The sequence below is a fragment of the Scyliorhinus torazame genome, chromosome 13, assembly GCF_047496885.1.
Source record: "Scyliorhinus torazame isolate Kashiwa2021f chromosome 13, sScyTor2.1, whole genome shotgun sequence".
NCBI classification, from domain to species: domain Eukaryota; kingdom Metazoa; phylum Chordata; class Chondrichthyes; order Carcharhiniformes; family Scyliorhinidae; genus Scyliorhinus; species Scyliorhinus torazame.
Genome location: NC_092719.1, coordinates 228,530,416 through 228,548,798, shown reverse-complemented (window position 1 = coordinate 228,548,798; position 18,383 = coordinate 228,530,416). Strand labels below are relative to the sequence as shown.

Here is an 18,383-nt window from a genome sequence, read left to right as displayed (position 1 = left end):
CCTGACTGTAACCCAGCTATTCTTGTCCTGTACCTTGGGTGTGGTTACCTCCCTGTAACTCTTCTCAATCACCCCCTCTGCCTCCCGGATGATCCGAAGTTCATCCAGCTTCAGCTCCAGTTCCCTAACATGGTCTTTGAGGAGCTGAAGTTGGGTGCACTTCCCGCAGGTATAGTCAGTGGGGACACCGGTGATATCCCTCACCACCCACATCCTACAGGAGGAGCATGTAACTGGCCTAGCCTCCATCCCCTCTTACCTTACAGAATATAGCTGCTGTGTGGACTAACTAGATCTCCGACTCTGCTCCCAGTCAGCTACACTTTCTGTAAATTCCTGGCTCTCTTCGCACTCTTTGCGGAAATGTCGGAAACAAAATGAAAGGAGCACCTTACTCCTTCCTCACCTAACTCCCTCGGTCACCAAACTCTCACTATCGCACTCAAAAAGCACCAAATTCAGCACTCAGTGCGTAGGGGATCACTTTTATACTGTGAATCTAGCCTCTGAAAAACTGGCCTAATCCAATTAACTAATTAACAAGCTCCAGCTGCAAGTGCCTAGAAGTAGATGCCTGTTTAAAGCTGATTGAAAATTCACCTTCTTCTAAACCAAACAGCAACTTTTAAGTTAATTAACTAAATAAAAGAAAGACTAAACTTTAGATAAAAATGAAGCCTTATACTCCCTCGGTCACCAAACTCTCACTATCGCACTCAAAAAGCACCAAATTCAGCACTCAGTGCAAAATCTTCTGACCAATCGCTCAACATTGAGCATATATGTAGTTTTCTATAAGTTTAATAATGGACGCAATCTAACAGAACCGTTTCTAGGTGTGGTAGCGAGTGAGAATTGTGGATGCTTATGGACTCCCAACCCGGCGTGACCATCACTGGCATATAATGCCAATTTGGGCCGGTAATGATGCCCCATGGACTTCACAGCGGAAATGACTGCGCCCCGCCGCGCGCGCCCCCCACGCGCCACCCTCTGTGCGCGCCCCCCCCAGCCGCGCGTGCCCCCACACGTGCCCCCCCACAGCACGCCACCCCCCCCCCCCCCACACCCCCCACGCACGCCCCCCCCCGCCCCCGATGCGTGCAGCTCACAATGCCGTCTCTTTGGCCCTCAGGGGAAGTTGGCCCATAACAGATGGGCAGACATAATGATCCTTCCCTCTCACTGACCACATGTCCACATGTCCATTCTCCTGCAGGATCTCCATCGGATGTTTCCAGCCCATCCCCTGCCTTCCAAGATAACACCTCAGAGGAAAGCTCCAAGAATGCAACCAATGAGGCGTCACAGCGATCATCTCCATCAGCACAGGGACACCCACCTTGGTGGCGAAGGTAGTGGACAGGTTTCTGGGGCATGATATGGTGAGCATCAGGTGGAGGTAGGAAAAGTGTGAGGTGACTCATTTTGGAAGGAATAACAGGAAGACAGAGTACTGGCCTAATGGTAAGATTCTTGGCAGTGTGGATGAGCAGAGAGATCTCGGTGTCCATGTACATAGATCCCTGAAAGTTGCCACCCAGGTTGAGAGGGTTGTTAAGAAGGCGTACGGTGTGTTAGCTTTTATTGGTAGAGGGATTGAGTTTCGGAGTCATGAGGTCATGTTGCAGCTGTACAAAACTGTGGTGTGGCCGCATTTGGAGTATTGCGTGCAATTCTGGTCGCCGCATTATAGGAAGGATGTGGAAGCATTGGAAAGGGTGCAGAGGAGATTTACCAGAATGTTGCCTGGTATGGAGGGAAGATCTTATGAGGGAAGGCTGAGGGACCTGAGGCTGTTTTCGTTAGAGAGAAGATGGTTAAGAGGTGACTTAATTGAGGCATACAAGATGATCAGAGGATTGGATAGGGTGGATAGTGAGAGCCTTTTTCCTCGGATGGTGATGTCTAGCACGAGGGGACATAGCTTTAAATTGAGGAGAGATAGATATAACACAGATGTCAGAGGTAGGTTCTTTACTCAGAGAGTAGTAAGGGCGTGGAATGCCCTGCCTGCAACAGCAGTGGACTCGCCAACACTAAGGGCATTCAAATGGTCAATGGATAGACGTATGGACGATAAGGGAATAGTGTAGATGGGCTTTAGTGTGGTTTCACAGGTCGGCGCAACATCGAGGGCCGAAGGGCCTGTACTGCGCTGTAATGTTCTATGTTCTATTTCTCCGCCCAACTCTCCAATCTATCTATATTTTGCTGTATTCTCGGACAGTCCTCCTCACTATCTGCAACTCCACCAATCTGAGTATCATCTGCAAACTTGCTAATCAGACCACCTATACCTTGGTCCAGATCATTTATGTATATCACAAACAACAGTGGTCCGAGCACGGATCCCTGTGGAACACCACTAGTCACCTTTCTCCATTTTGAGACACTGCCTGCCACCACTACTCTCTGTCTCCTGTTGCCCAGCCAGTTCTTTATCCATCTAGCTAGTACACCCTGAACCCCATTCGACTTCACTTTTTCCATCAAACTGCCATGGGAAACTTTATCAAATGCCTCACTGAAGTCCATGTATATGACATCTACAGCCCTTCCCTCATCAATTAACTTTGTCACTTCCTCAAAGAATTCTATTAGATTTGTAAGACATGACCTACAAAGAACAAAGAAATGTACAACACAGGAACAGGCCCTTCGGCCCTCCAAGCCCGTGCCGACCATGCTGCCCGACTAAACTACAATCTTCTACACTTCCTGGGTCCGTATCCCTCTATTCCCATCCTATTCACGTATTTGTCAAGATGCCCCTTAAATGTCACTATCGTCCCTGCTTCCACTACCTCCTCCGGTAGCGAGTTCCAGGCACCCACTACCCTCTGCATAAAAAACTTGCCTTGTACATCTACTCTAAACCTTGCCCTTCTCACCTTAAACCTATGCCCCCTAGTAATTGACTCCTCTACCCCGGGGAAAAGCCTCTGACTATCCACTCTGTCTATGCCCCTCATAATTTTGTAGACCTCTATCAGGTCGCCCCTCAACCTCCTTCGTTCCAGTGAGAACACACCGAGTTTATTCAACCGCTCCTCATAGCTAATGCCCTCCATACCAGGCAACATTCTGGTAAATCTCTTCTGCACCCTCTCTAAAGCCTCCACATCCTTCTGGTAGTGTGGCGACCAGAATTGAACACTATACTCCAAGTGTGGCCTAACTAAGGTTCTATACAGCTGCAACATGACTTGCCAATTCTTATACTCAATGCCCCGGCCAATGAAGGCAAGCATGCCGTATGCCTTCTTGACTACCTTCTCCACCTGTGTTGCCCCTTTCAGTGACCTGTGGACCTGTACTCCTAGATCTCTTTGACTTTCAATACTCTTGAGGGTTCTACCATTCACTGTATATTCCCTACCTTCCCTGCACAAAACCATGCTGCCTATCACTGATAAGTCTATTTTCTTCCAAATGTGAATAGATCCTGTCCCTCAATATCTTCTCCAACAGTTTACCTACCACTGACGTCAAGCTCACAGGTCTATAATTCCCTGGATTATCCCTGCTACCCTTCTTAAACAAAGGGACAACATTAGCAATTCTCCAGTCCTCCGGGACCTCACCCGTGCTCAAGGATGCTGCAAAGATATCCGTTAAGGCCCCAGCCATTTCGTCCCTCGCTTCCCTCAGTAACCTGGGATAGATCCCATCCGGACCTGGGGCCTTGTCCACCTTAATGCCTTTTAGAATACCCAAAACTTCACTCTTCCTTATGCCGACTTGACCTAGAGTAATTAAACATCCATCCCTAGCCTCAACATCCGTCATGTCCCTCTCCTTGGTGAATACCGATGAAAAGTACTCATTAAGAATCTCACCCATTTCCTCTGACTCCACGCATAAATTCCCTCTTTTGCTCCTACATCTTTCTGTAATCTGTCTACATATTTGTACCTCTACTTCACGCTCGCTTTTGGGAAGCCTGTCGTAAAGTCCCAACAATATTACTGCACCCTTCCTATTTCTTATCTCTACCCATATTGCCTCAGTGCTCAAATCCTCCATCGTGCCCTCCTTAATCACAGCTGTGATATCATCTCTGACCAGTAATGCAACTCCTCCACCCCTTTTACCTCCCTTTCTATCCCTCCTGAAGCATCTATACCCTGGGATATTTAGTTGCCAGTCTTGCCCTTCCCTCAACCTCATACCAACATCATATTCCCAGGTACTAATCCAAGCCCTAAGTTCATCTGCCTTACCTGCTACACTTCTCGCATTGAAACAAATGCACCTCAGACCACCTGTCCCTTTGCGCTCATCATCTTTTCCCTGTCTACTCTTCCCCTTAGTCACATTGAGTTTATTATCTAGTACCTTACTGGCTTTAGTTTCTGCCTCTTTACTGACCTCTAACTTCTCTAACTTCCTAATCTTGTTCCCATCCCCCTGCCACATTAGCTTAAAAGCTCCCCAACAGTGTTAGCAAAAGCACCTCCTAGGACATTGGTTCCAGTCCTGCCCAGGTGTAAACCATCCGATTTGTAATGGTCCCACCGCCCCCAGAACCGGTTCCAATGTCCCAAACATCTGAACCCCTCCCTCCTGCACCATCTCTCAAGCCACGTATTCATTCTGACTATTCTTGAATTTATACTCTGACTCGTGGCACAGGTAGCAATCCTGAGATTATACCTTTGAGGTCCTACTTTTTAACTTATCTCCTAACTCCCTAAATTCTGACTGTAGGCCCTCATCCCGTTTTTTACCTATATCGTTGGTGCCTATATGCACCCCGACAACTGGATGTTCACCCTCCCCCTTCAGTATGAGCTTCTGACTATCCACTCTGTCCATGCCCTCATAATCTTTTAGACTTCTATCATGGTGACTATCTTAAATTAATGGCCTCTCGTTTCTGCTTTCCCACAAGATGATGTTTAGGTTTGTATGTTGAAGGGGAAGCTGTTTGGGGGATTGTTACTGTATTTGTTATTGTTGGGTTTTTTTTGTGTATTTGATGAAAAGTGGAAGTAGAACCTTTGAATTTTTATACGGCAGAGATTTACAGATCTTGGATAAGCAAGGGGGTGAAAGGCTATCAGGGGTAGGTAGAAATGTGAACTTGAGGTGACAATCAGGTCGGCCATGATCTTATTGAATGGGGTAGCAGGCTCGAGGGGCCGAGTGGCCTCCTCCTGATCCTAATTGGTATGTTGATATGTTACGGTGATAATTGATCACGATCCGGCTCTTGGCTGGCTCGTAGTAAGCTTTCCGAAAATTAGTTCACAAACTCCATGGGCGGCACGGTGGCACAGTGCTTAGCACTGCTGCCTCATGGGCGGCACAGTGGCGCAGTGCTTAGCACTACTGCTTCATGGGCGGCACGGTGCGCAGTGCTTAGCACTGCTGCCTAAAGGCGCTGAGGACCCGGGTTTGATCCCAGCCCCGGGTCACTGTCAGTGTGGAGTTTGCACATTCTCCCCGTGTTTGCGTGGGTTTCACCCCCACAATCCAAAGATGTGCAGGTTAGGTGGATTGGCCACGCTAAATTGCCCTTAATTGGAAAAAAAAGAATTGGGTACACTAAATGTATTTTTTTAAGAAGATAATGATCACTATCACGGACACTGCTGGATACTCACGTTAACCAGAGCAGGTTTACAACCTGGGCCCATTTCTGTTCTGCACCAACATTCAGGCAGGCTTTCCTAAAAGCTTCTCGCGAGAGGAAAAGAATTGTAGAATACAGCAAGGTGAGCCTGAATGGAGAGAACAGCAGCAATTACCCAAAGACAAGGTACACTTACAGTCATAGAACATAGAACATAGAACAATACAGCGCAGTACAGGCCCTTCGGCCCATGATGTTGCACCGAAACAAAAGCCATCTAACCTACACTATGCCATTATCATCCATATGTTTATCCAATAAACTTTTAAATGCCCTCAATGTTGGCGAGTTCACTACTGTAGCAGGTAGGGCATTCCACGGCCTCACTACTCTTTGCGTAAAGAACCTACCTCTGACCTCTGTCCTATATCGATTACCCCTCAGTTTAAAGTTATGTCCCCTCGTGCCAGCCATATCCATCCGCGGGAGAAGGCGCTCACTGTCCACCCTATCCAACCCCCTGATCATTTTGTATGCCTCTATTAAGTCTCCTCTTAACCTTCTTCTCTCCAACGAAAACAACCTCAAGTCCGTCAGCCTTTCCTCATAAGATTTTCCCTCCATACCAGGCAACATCCTGGTAAATCTCCTCTGCACCCGCTCCAAAGCCTCCACGTCCTTCCTATAATGCGGTGACCAGAACTGTACGCAATACTCCAAATGCGGCCGGACCAGAGTTCTGTACAGCTGCAACATGACCTCCCGACTCCGGAACTCAATCCCTCTACCAATAAAGGCCAACACTCCATAGGCCTTCTTCACAACCCTATCAACCTGGGTGGCAACTTTCAGGGATCTATGTACATGGACACCTAGATCCCTCTGCTCATCCACACTTTCAAGAACTTTACCATTAGCCAAATATTCCGCATTCCTGTTATTCCTTCCAAAGTGAATCACCTCACACTTCTCTACATTAAACTCCATTTGCCACCTCTCAGCCCAGCTCTGCAGCTTATCTATATCCCTCTGTAACCTGCTACATCCTTCCACACTATCGACAACACCACCGACTTTAGTATCGTCTGCAAATTTACTCACCCACCCTTCTGCGCCTTCCTCTAGGTCATTGATAAAAATGACAAACAGCAACGGCCCCAGAACAGATCATGGTGGTACTCCACTTGTGACTGTACTCCATTCTGAACATTTCCCATCAACCACCACCCTCTGTCTTCTTTCAGCTAGCCAATTTCTGATCCACATCTCTAAATCACCCTCAATCCCCAGCCTCCGTATTTTTTGCAATAGCCTACCGTGGGGAACCTTATCAAACGCTTTGCTGAAATCCATATACACCACATCAACTGCTCTACCCTCGTCTACCTGTTCAGTCACCTTCTCAAAGAACTCAATAAGGTTTGTGAGGCATGACCTACCCTTCACAAAGCCATGCTGACTATCCCTGATCATATTATTCCTATCTAGATGATTATAAATCTTGGCCCTTATAATCCCCTCCAAGACTTTACCCACTACAGACGTGAGGCTCACCGGTCTATAGTTGCCGGGGTTGTCTCTGCTCCCCTTTTTGAACAAAGGGACCACATTTGCTGTCCTCCAGTCCTCTGGCACTATTCCTGTAGCCAATGATGACATAAAAATCAAAGCCAAAGGTCCAGCAATCTCTTCCCTGGCCTCCCATAGAATCCTAGGGTAAATCCCATCAGGTCCCGGGGACTTATCTATTTTCAGCCTGTCCAGAATTGCCAACACCTCTTCCCTACGTACCTCAATGCCATCTATTCTATTAGCCTGGGGCTCAGCATTCTCCTCCACAACATTATCTTTTTCCTGAGTGAATACTGACGAAAAATATTCATTTAGTATCTCACCTATCTCTTCAGACTCCACACACAATTTCCCATCCCTGTCCTTGACTGGTCCTACTCTTTCCCTAGTCATTCGCTTATTCCTGACATACCTATAGAAAGCTTTTGGGTTTTCCTTGATCCTTCCTGCCAAATACTTCTCATGTCCCCTCCTTGCTCATCTTAGCTCTCTCTTTAGATCCTTCCTCGCTACCTTGTAACTATCCATCGCCCCAACCGAAACTTCACACTTCATCTTCACATAGGCCTTCTTCTTCCTCTTAACAAGAGATTCCACTTCCTTGGTAAACCACGGTTCCCTCGCTCGACGCCTTCCTCCCTGTCTGACCGGTACATACTTATCAAGAACACGCAGTAGCTGATCCTTGAACAAGCCCCACTTATCCAGTGTGCCCAACACTTGCAGCCTACTTCTCCACCTTATCCCCCCAAGTCACGTCTAATGGCATCATAATTGCCCTTCCCCCAGCTATAACTCTTGCCCTGCGGTGTATACTTATCCCTTTCCATCATTAACGTAAACGTCACCGAATTGTGGTCACTGTCCCCAAAGTGCTCTCCTACCTCCAAATCCAACACCTGGCCTGGTTCATTACCCAAAACCAAATCCAACGTGGCCTCGCCTCTTGTTGGCCTGTCAACATATTGTTTCAGGAAACCCTCCTGCACACACTGTACAAAAAACGACCCATCTATTGTACTCGAACTATATATTTTCCAGTCAATATTTGGAAAGTTAAAGTCTCCCATAATAACTACCCTGTTACTTTCGCTCATATCCAGAATCATCTTCGCCATCCTTTCCTCTACATCCCTAGAACTATTAGGAGGCCTATAAAAAACTCCCAACAGGGTGACCTCTCCTTTCCTGTTTCTAACTTCAGCCAATACTACCTCGGAAGAAGAGTCCCCATCTAGCATCCTCTCCGCCACCGTAATACTGCTCTTGACTAGCAGCGCCACACCTCCCCCTCTTTTGCCTCCTTCTCTGAGCTTACTAAAACACCTAAACCCCGGAACCTGCAACATCCATTCCTGTCCCTGCTCTATCCATGTCTCCGAAATGGCCACAACATCGAAGTCCCAGGTACCAACCCACGCTGCCAGTTCCCCTACCTTGTTTCGTATACTCCTGGCATTGAAGTAGACACACTTCAAACCACCTACCTGAACGCTGGCCCCCTCCTGCGACGTCAAATCTGTGCTCCTGACCTCTATACTCTCATTCTCCCTTACCCTAAAACTACAATCCAGGTTCCCATGCCCCTGCTGCATTAGTTTAAACCCCCCCAAAGAGCACTAACAAATCTCCCCCCCAGGATATTTGTGCCCCTCAGGTTCAGATGTAGACCATCCTGTCTGTAGAGGTCCCACCTTCCCCAGAAAGAGCCCCAGTTATCCAAAAATCTGAAACCCTCCCGCCTGCACCATCCCTGTAGCCACGTGTTCAAATGCTCTCTCTCCCTATTCCTCATCTCACTATCACGTGGCACGGGCAACAACCCAGAGATAGCAACTCTGTTTGTTCTAGTTCTGAGCTTCCATCCTAGCTCCCTGAAAGCCTGCCTGACATCCTTGTCCCCTTTCCTACCTATGTCGTTAGTGCCAATGTGGACCACGACTTGGGGCTGCTCCCCCTCCCCCCTAAGGACCCGGAAAACACGATCCGAGACATCACGTACCCTTGCACCTGGGAGGCAACATACCAAACGTGAGTCTCTCACGCTCCCACAAAATCTCCTATCTGTGCCCCTGACTATAGAGTCCCCAATTACTAATGCTCTGCTCCTCTCCCCCCTTCCCTTCTGAGCAACAGGGACAGACTCCGTGCCAGAGGCCCGTACCCCATGGCTTACCCCTGGTAAGTCGTCCCCCCGTCAAAGGAAAAATTCAGGAAAAGTACACCCTATCTGCGCCCTGAATTTACTCTGGAAGAGAATGTTACCCAGAGTCATAGAATCATCAAATTATACAACACAGAAGGAGGTTGTTCACATCATCGTGTCTCTACCACCACTTTGCAAAACTGGCCTTTATTTTTGTTCAGCTGTCTTGCCACACTGCCCTGTAATCATTTTTTCTCTTCAAAATTTTGCCCAATTGCCGTTTGAAAGTCTGCTTTCAGATAGCACATTTTTGGTTTTTGGTCGTTTGGTTAAGGGCAGCACGGTAGCACAAGTAGATAGTACTGTGGCTACACAGCGCCAGGGTCCCAGATTCGATTCCCTGCTGAGTCACTGTCTGTGTTGGAGTCTGCACGTTCTCCCCGTGTCTGCTCGGGTTTCCTCCGGGTGCTCCGGTTTCCTCCCACAGTCCAAAGACATACAGGTTAAGTGGATTGGCCATGATAAATTGCCCTTAGTGACCAAAAAAAGTTTAGATGGGTTTATTGTGTTACGGGGATAGGGTGGAAGTGAGGGCTTAAGTAGGTGCAGACTCGATGGGCCGAATGGCCTCCTTCTGCACTGTATGTTCTATGGTGCAAAAAGAGACATGTTGTCAAAGCTTTTCATCTTGCACTCATCAGGTTAATCTGCAGGATTCTGTGCAGTTCTGGAATTTACATTATAGGAGGGATAATGGAAAGGGTGCAGAGGGGATTTACCAGGATGTTGCCTGGGCTGCAGAGTTTTAGATATGAAGAGAGATTGGATAGACTGTTTTCTTTGGAGCAGAGGAGACAGAGGGGGAACATGATTGAGATGTACTGATATATTAAATTATGAGGCGCATAGATAAGTTGACAGGAGGGATCAACAACCGGGGTAGAGACTTAAAGGTAAGCGGCAGGAGGTTTCGAATCATAGAATCCCAACAATGCAGAAGAAGGCCATTCGGCCCATCGTGTCTGTACCAACTCTCTGAAAGAGCATCCTACCCAAGCCCACTCTCCCTTATCCCCATAACCACTCCCAACCTGCACATCTAAGGGGCAATTTAGCATGACCAATCCACCTAACCTGTACATCTTTGGACTGTGGGAGGAAGCCAGAGCACCCGGAGGAAACCCACGCAGACACGGGTAGGATGCGCAAATTACACACAGTCACCCAAGTCGGGTATTGAACTTGGAAGCCCTGGTGCTGTGAGACAGCAGTACTAACCACTGTGTCACCGTGACACCCTGAGAGGGGATGTGAAGAGAAACTTTTTCACCTAGAGTGAGGTGGTAGTCTGGAACTCTCTGCTGAAACCATTATAATATTTTTGAAATATTTAGATGTGTACTTGCGATGTCAAGGCACACAAGACTATGGGCCAAGCACTGAGAAATGGGATTAGAATAGTTAGGTGGTTGTTTTTGACCGGCACAGACTAGCCATTTCTGTGCTATAACTGACAGTTAACTGCCAAGTTTTGCTGAAATTCATATCCGGCCAATTTGATTCTGATTGGCCACAGCATTGCCCTAGAGAGTGAACGAGAGAATGGCTGTCGCTTACTTTGTTTAGTTGAAACAGGCACAGGTGTGCACATGTTCTTCATGTCTGCAAAGATTCCACGATTGGACAACCTGTGCTAACCAATCCTGAGTGTGCTAAGAATTACACAATGTGGTGATGCCGGCGTTGGACTGGGGTGAGCCCAGGAACAAGTCTTACAGAATTACACTGACAACCAATGCAAGATTATCAGTCGCACTCAGTGTGGTTCACTTATGTATGCCAGAATCTACATATTAATACACAGGGCCCTGTTCTTTGCAACTTCAATCCCATCAGCTCAATTTTGCTCACAAGTCCATTTTGTGAGACTTTATCATGACAGAAGAACATAAGAAGTAGGAACAGGAGTAGGCCTTTTTCCCCTCGAGCCTGCTCTGTCATTCAATAATATCATCTACCTCAAGGCCACTTGCCTGCATGATCTCCACACCCCTTGAAATGTACCGATTTCTGTCTTAAACAAGCTCAGTGATTGAGCTCCCAGAGCCCTCTGGGAAAGAGAAATTTAAGTAGGGAGTGACTGGAGATGGTTCTTTCAGTTGCAAAAACGTTCCTGGGGATGGAAGAGATTACTCGGGATGGTTTACAAAGGGAGTCTAAAGCAAAACCTTTGGGTTTGGTGGTGAGGAAGATGGAGTTAACCTTGTCTAAAGGGGTGAGAGTGGCAGAGAAAATACAAGCCATAGCTCAATATTAAAATTTTCCAGCGACAAAGCCTGAATCATTAGAATTGGCTAGAATTCAATTACAAATAAAAGTGAAGAAATTAGAAATATAAGCAAAAAAAAAATTAAACTTGCTTTCTGTTATAACCTGCCTGCTTACCACTGGCTGGGGATTAACGGCAATCCCACAATCCTTTGGGACTTTGAGCTTCCCCAATGAGGGGGGCGGAGAAATCATTAGCAGATTCCCTGCATAAATAAAGCTGGCCAGTTTGGAACCGGCTAGAGGAGACTGAGCAGCAAGGGAGTTGCTGCTGCTGTTGTATATATATGTTATTGTAAATAAATGTTATTTCTTTCTATCCTTCAACTCGTACTGGATTCTTCGTGGCCCTCACAAAACTTTCAGGGTTAGCTGCATTAGTTAGTTCTTTAATTGGGTAATTAAAAGCTGCACTTTAGTTAGTTGCATTCCATAAGACATAGGAGCAGAATTAGGCCACTTGGCCCATCGAGTCTGCTCCGCCATTCAATCATGGCTGATATTTTCTCATCCCCATTCTCCTGCCTTCTCCCCATAACTCCTGCCTTCTCCCCATAACTCCTGATCCCCTTATTAATCAAGATTCCTGCTACATTGCACACAACTTTAACTCTGGCAGGTTAATTATGCAACTTGTTCAAACCAGGCGGAACTGGGAGAAGAGGCTACAAGAGAGAGAGTTGATTGGTAAGTAGCGGGTAAGGTCGGTAGGTCTTGACAAGTTCTAGCACTTTTATGGTTTGAAAATCCATTTTGTGGTTCATAATCTGCAAGGGTTATAATTGGTAGTTACGAGAAGAAGAAAAGAACGTACCTAGAGGATTGGATATAATCTGATATTAGAATTATAACAATCTGAATTGTCACAAGGAGGTTTACATTAACACTGCAATGAAGTTACAGTGAAAGCAACTTCTAAAGGTTTAACTTAAAGGGTTACGTCATGGCAGGCGATCTCCAGGCCTCTGTTTGCTCCTCTTGCTCCATGTGGGAGGCTGGAAACATTTCCAGTGCCCGGGACTAGCATATGTGCAGGAAGTGTCTCCAGCTGCAGCTCCTGGAAGCCCGGGTTTCGGAGCTGGAGCGGCGGCTGGGGACACTGTGGAGCATCCGCGAAGCCGAGAATGTCGTGGATAACATAAGAACATAAGAACTAGGAGCAGGAGTAGGCCATCTGGCCCCTCAAGCCTGCTCCACCATTCATTGAAATCATAGCTGATCTTTTGTGGACTCAGCTCCACTTTCCGGCCCGAACACCATAACCCTTAATCCCTTTATTCTTCAAAATACTATCTATCTTTCTCTTAAAAACATTTAGTGTAGGAGCCTCAACTGCTTCACTGGGCAAGGAATTTCATAGATTCACAACCCTTTGGGTAGAAGTTCCTCCTAAACTCAGTCCTAAATCTATTTCCCCTTATTTTGAGGCTATGCCCCCTAGTTCTGCTTTCACCCGCCAGTGGAAACAACCTGCCCGCATCTGGCCTATAATTACCCGCTTTCTGCATACCTCCTTTTTTAAACAGTGGTGTCACATTTGCTAATTTCCAATCCGCCAGGACCACCCCCAGAGTCTAGTGAATTTTGGTAAATTATCACTAGTCCATTTGAAATTTCCCTAGCCATCTCTTTTAGGACTCTGGGATGCATTCCATCAGGGCCAGGAGACTTGTCTACCTCTAACATGGATAGAGAGGTGGTCATACCGCAGGTTCAGACTCCACAGGCAGGAAGGGAATGGGCGACCACTAGGCAGGGCAAGAGAGAAAGGCAGGCTGTGCAGGAATCTTTTTTTTTTTTTAAATTTAGAGTACCCAATTCTTTTTTTCCAATTATGGGGCAATTTAGCGTGGCCAATCTACCTACCCTGCACATCTTTGGGTTGTGGGGGTGAGATCCACGCAGACACGGGGAGAACTAAAACCAGAGGACACAATCTCAGACTAAAGGGACAATCCTTTAAAACAGAGATGAGGAGGAATTTCTTCAGCCATAGGGTGGTGAATCTGTGGAACTCTTTGCCGCAAAAGGCTGAGGAGGCCAAATCACTGAGTGTCTTTAAGGCAGAGATAGATAGGTTCTTGATGAATAAGGGGATCAGGGGTTATGGGGAGAAGGCAGGAGAATGGGGATGAGAAAATATCAGCCCATGATTGAACGGCGGAGCAAATTCGATGTGCCGAGTGGCCTAATTCTGCTTCTGTATCTTATGGTCTTATGGGGAAATCATTCTTGACAAATCTACTGGAATTCTTCGAGGATGTAACTAGTAGAATTGAAAAAGTGGAGCCAGTGGATGTGGTGTATTTGGACTTTCAGAAGGCATTTGACAAGGTTCTGCATAAAAGATTAGAGTGTAAAATTAAAGTGCATGGGATTGGAGGTAGTGTATTAAGATGGATAGAAAACTGGTTGGCAGACAAGAAACAAAGAGTAGGAATTAACGAGTCTTTTTCAAATTGGCAGGCAGTGACTAGTGTGCTACAGCAGGGATCGGTGCTGGGACCCCAGCAATTCACAATATATATTAATGATTTAGATCGGGTGACAGAATTTCATATCTCCAAATTTGCAGATGACACCAAGTTGGGTGGGAGGGATAAGCTGTGATGAGGATACAAAGGTCCTTGAGTGTGATTTGGACAAGTTGAGTGAGTGGGCAAATGAATGGCCTATGCAGTTTAATTTGGAGAAATGTGACGTTATCCACTTTGGTAACAAAAACGAGAAGGCAGACTATTATCTGAACGGCCATAAATTAGGAGAGGGGAATCTGCAACGACACCTGGGTGTCCTCGCACACCAGTCGCTGAAGGTAAGCATGCAGGTGCAGCAGGCGGTAAAGAAGGTAAATGGTATGTTAGATTCGGATGCACGAGTAGGGATGTGTAGCTGCAATTGTACAGGGCCTTGGTGAGGCCACACCTGGAATATTGTGTGTAGTTTTGTCTCCTTATCTGAGGAAGGATGTTCTTGCTCTCGAGGGAGTGCAGTGAAGGTTTACCAGACTGATTCCAGGGATAGCAGGACTGACATATGAGGAAAGGTTGAGTCGGTTCGGATTGTATTCTCATGAAACCTATAAAATTCTAACATGACTGGACAGGGTAGATGCAGGAAGGATGTTCCTGATGGTGGGTGAGTCCAGAACCAGGGGGTCACAGTCTGAGGATACGCGGTAGACCATTTAAGACAGAGATGAGGAGAAACTTCTTCACCCAGAGAGTGGTCTGCCTGTGGAATTTGTTACCACAGGAAGTAGTTGAGTCCAAAATATTGTATGTTTTTAAGAAGCACTGGGAAGACTGACTCGTTAAAACAAGGAAAGCCAGTGAGGTTTACTGAAGTGGGGGAAAAAACATGCCTGCAGAGGAAGAGGTGAAAGAGTGTACAGCCTGTTCAGAGGTTTGTGGATAAGCAGGGCGAGAACTTTTACAGGATTTTATTTGTGAGGATACGGTTAATTAGAGAGTGCATCACAGCTGCAGAAAAGTCGAGGAGGGGTAGTCTACTGAGTCAGTATGGGTGGAAGTCAGAAATAAGAAAGGAGCAGTCACTTTATTGGGAGTTTTCTATAGACCCCCCAATAGCAGCAGATAGATGGAGGTACAGATTGGGCGTCAGATTTTGGAAAGGTGCAGAAGTAACAGAGTTGTTGTCATAGGTGACTTCAACTTCCTTAATATTGACTGGAACCTCCTTGGTGCAAATGGTTTGGATGGAGCAGATTTTGTCAGGTGATTACACAAAGGATTCCTGACTCAATATGTAGATAGGCCTACTGGGGGGAGGCCATATTGGATTTGGTGGTCGGCAACGAACCAGGCCAGGTGTCAGATGTCTCGGTGGGAGAGAATTTTGGTGACAGTGACCACAACTCCTTGAACTTTACCATAGTCATGGAGAGGGATAGGAACACACAGTATGGGAAGGTATTTAATTGGGGGAGATGAAATTATGCTGCTATTAGACAGGAGCTGAGGAGCATAAAGTGGGAACAGATGTTCGCAGGGAAATCATAACAGTAATGTGGGGGTTGTTTAAGGAGCACTTGCTGCGAGTGCTGGATAGCTTTGTCCCACTGAGACGAGGAAGGAATGGTAAGGTGAAGGAGCTTTGGATGACAAGAGAAGTGGAGCTTCTCGTCAAGACGAAGAAGGAAGCTTACGTAAGGTTGAGGAAGCAAGGATCTGGCACAGCTTCAGAGGGTTACAAGGTCACCAGGAAGGAACTCAAACATGAACTTAGGAGAGCTAGAAGGGGGCATGAAAAAGCCATAGCGGGAAGGAATTTTTCTTTTTTATATAAATTTAGAATACCCAATTCATTTTTCCAATTAAGGGGCAATTTAGCGTGGCCAATCCACCGAGCTTGCACCTTTTTTTGTTGTGGGGGGCGAAACCCACGCAAACACGGGGAGAATGTGCAAACTCCACACGGACAGTGACCCAGAGCCGGGATCGAACCTGGGACCTCGGCGCCGTGAGGCTGCAGTGCTAACCCACTGCGCCACCGAGCTGCCCCCCCCCCCCCTCGCGGGAAGGGCTAGGGAAACCCCAAGGTGTTCTACACTTATGTAAGAAATAAGAGGATGATCAGAGTGAGAGTAGGGCCGACCAGGGATAGTGGAGGGAACTTGTGCCTAGAGCGTGAGGAGGTAGGGGAGACCCTAAATGAATATTTTGCTTCAGTATTCACAAGAGAGAGGGACCTTGTTGCTCATGAGAACAGCGTGAACCAGGTTAATAGACTCGAACAGGTTGATATTAAAAGGAGGATGTGCTGGAAATTTTGAAAATCATCAGGGTAGATAGGTCCCCTGGGCCAGACGGGATATACCAAAGGTTACTACGGGAAGCGAGGGAGGAGATTGCTGCGCCGTTGCCGATAATCTTTACATCCTCACTCTCCACTGGAGTAGAACTGGATGATTGGAGGGAGGCGAATTTTGTTCCCCTGTTCAAGAAAAGGAATAGGGAAATCCCTGGGAATTACAGTCAGTCTTATGTCTGTGGTGAGCAAAATACTGGAAAGAATTCTGAGAGATAGGATTTATGATTATTTTGAAAAACATATTTTGATTAAAGATAGTCAGCATGGCTTTGTGAGGAGCAGGTCATGCCTCACAAGCCTCATTGAATTCTTTGAGGATGTGACGAGACACATTGCTGAAAGTCGGGCAGTGGATGTGATGTATATGCATTTCAGTAAGGCATTTGATAAGGTTCCCCATGGTAGGCTCATTCAGAAAGTCAGGGGGCATGGGATACAAGGAAATTTGGCTGTCTAGATACAGAATTGGCTGGCCGAAAGAAGACAGCGAGTGGTAGTGGATGGAAAGTATTCCGCCTGGAGGTCGGTGACCAGTGGTGTCTTGCAGGGATCTGTTCTGGGACCTCTGCTCTTTGTGGTTTTTATAAATGACTTGGATGAGGAAGTGGAAGGGTGGGTTAGTACGTTTGCCGATGCCACAAAGGTTGGTGTAGTTATAGATAGTGTTGAGGGTTGTTGCAGGTTACAACAGGACATTGATAGGATGCAGAGCTGGGCTGAGAAGTGGCAGATGGAGTTCAGCCTAGATAAATGTGAAGTGATTCATTTTGGGAGGTCGAATTTGAATACTGAATACAGGGTTAAAGGCAGGATTCTTGGAAGTGTGGAGGAAGAGGGATCTTGGAATCCACGTACATAGAACCCTCAAAGTTGCCACCCAGGTTGATAGGGTTGTTAAGAAGGCGTATGGTATGTTGGCTTTCATTAACAGGGCGATTGAGTTGAAGAGCCATGAGATTTTGCTGCAGCTTTAGACCAAACTTGGAATATTGTGTCCCGTTCTGGTCGCCTCATTATAGGAAGGATGTGGATGCTTTGGAGAGGGTGAAGCGGAGATTTACCAGGATGCTGCCTGGACTGGAGGGCATATCTTATGAAGAAAGGTTGAGGTTGAGGCTTTTCTCACTGGAGCGAAGAAGGAAGAGAGGTGACTTGATAGAGGTGTACAAGGTGATGAGAGGCATGGATAGAGTGTATAGCCAGAGACTTTTCTCCAGGGCAGAAATGGCTGTCACGAGGGGACATAATTTTAAGGTGATTGGAGGAATGTATAGGGGAGATGTCAGAGGTCGGTTCTTTACACAGAGAGTGGTGGGTGTGTGGAATGCGCTGCCAGCAGAGGTGGTGGAGTCAGAGTCATTAGGGCCATTTAAGCGACTCTTAGACAGGCACATGGACAGCAGTAAATTGAAGGGATGTAGGTTAGATTGATCTTAGATTAGGATAAATGGTCAGCACAACATCATGGGCCGAAGGGCCTGTACTGTGCAGTTCCATGTTCCATACCAGGAAAAATAAGGGTCCTAATATCAACACGGGGGAACCCCACTACAAACCTTCCTCCAGCCTGAAAAATATCCATTGGACATTCCTCGCTGCTTCCTATTATTCAGCCACTTTTGCATCAATGTTGCTAGTCCCATTCATTCGACAAATCCATTCTGATTATGAAAATAATCTGAACATCCAAAAAAGGATGATGTTGAAGAGAGGTTTAAAAGGTATCGACAATGAAATGCTGAGCGCATACCTCACATTGACAACACCAATGGTCTCCTTAGAAACATAGCGCAGGGTGAAGGCATTCAGCAGGAAGGTCAGCAACCGGATCACCACCTGATACACACAACAAAACACAGTGAGAATCACCCTGATACACACAACAAAACACAGTGCGAATCACCCTGATACACACAAGAGTGA

General features: G+C 46.7%; 1 protein-coding gene across 3 annotated transcripts in view; it reads right to left on the bottom strand.

The window, feature by feature from the left end:
• rft1 (RFT1 homolog) overlaps positions 1-18,383 on the bottom strand; it is a 131,729-nt gene that overhangs the window by 98,016 nt on the left and 15,330 nt on the right. For all 3 annotated transcript variants that reach the window (XM_072473149.1, XM_072473152.1, XM_072473151.1), the window contains exons 2-3: positions 18,211-18,296; positions 5,613-5,729 (exon numbers count right to left, since the gene is read on the bottom strand). In XM_072473149.1, the coding sequence (XP_072329250.1) occupies positions 5,613-5,729; positions 18,211-18,296 (203 nt within the window). The remainder of the gene's footprint in view (positions 1-5,612; positions 5,730-18,210; positions 18,297-18,383) is intronic.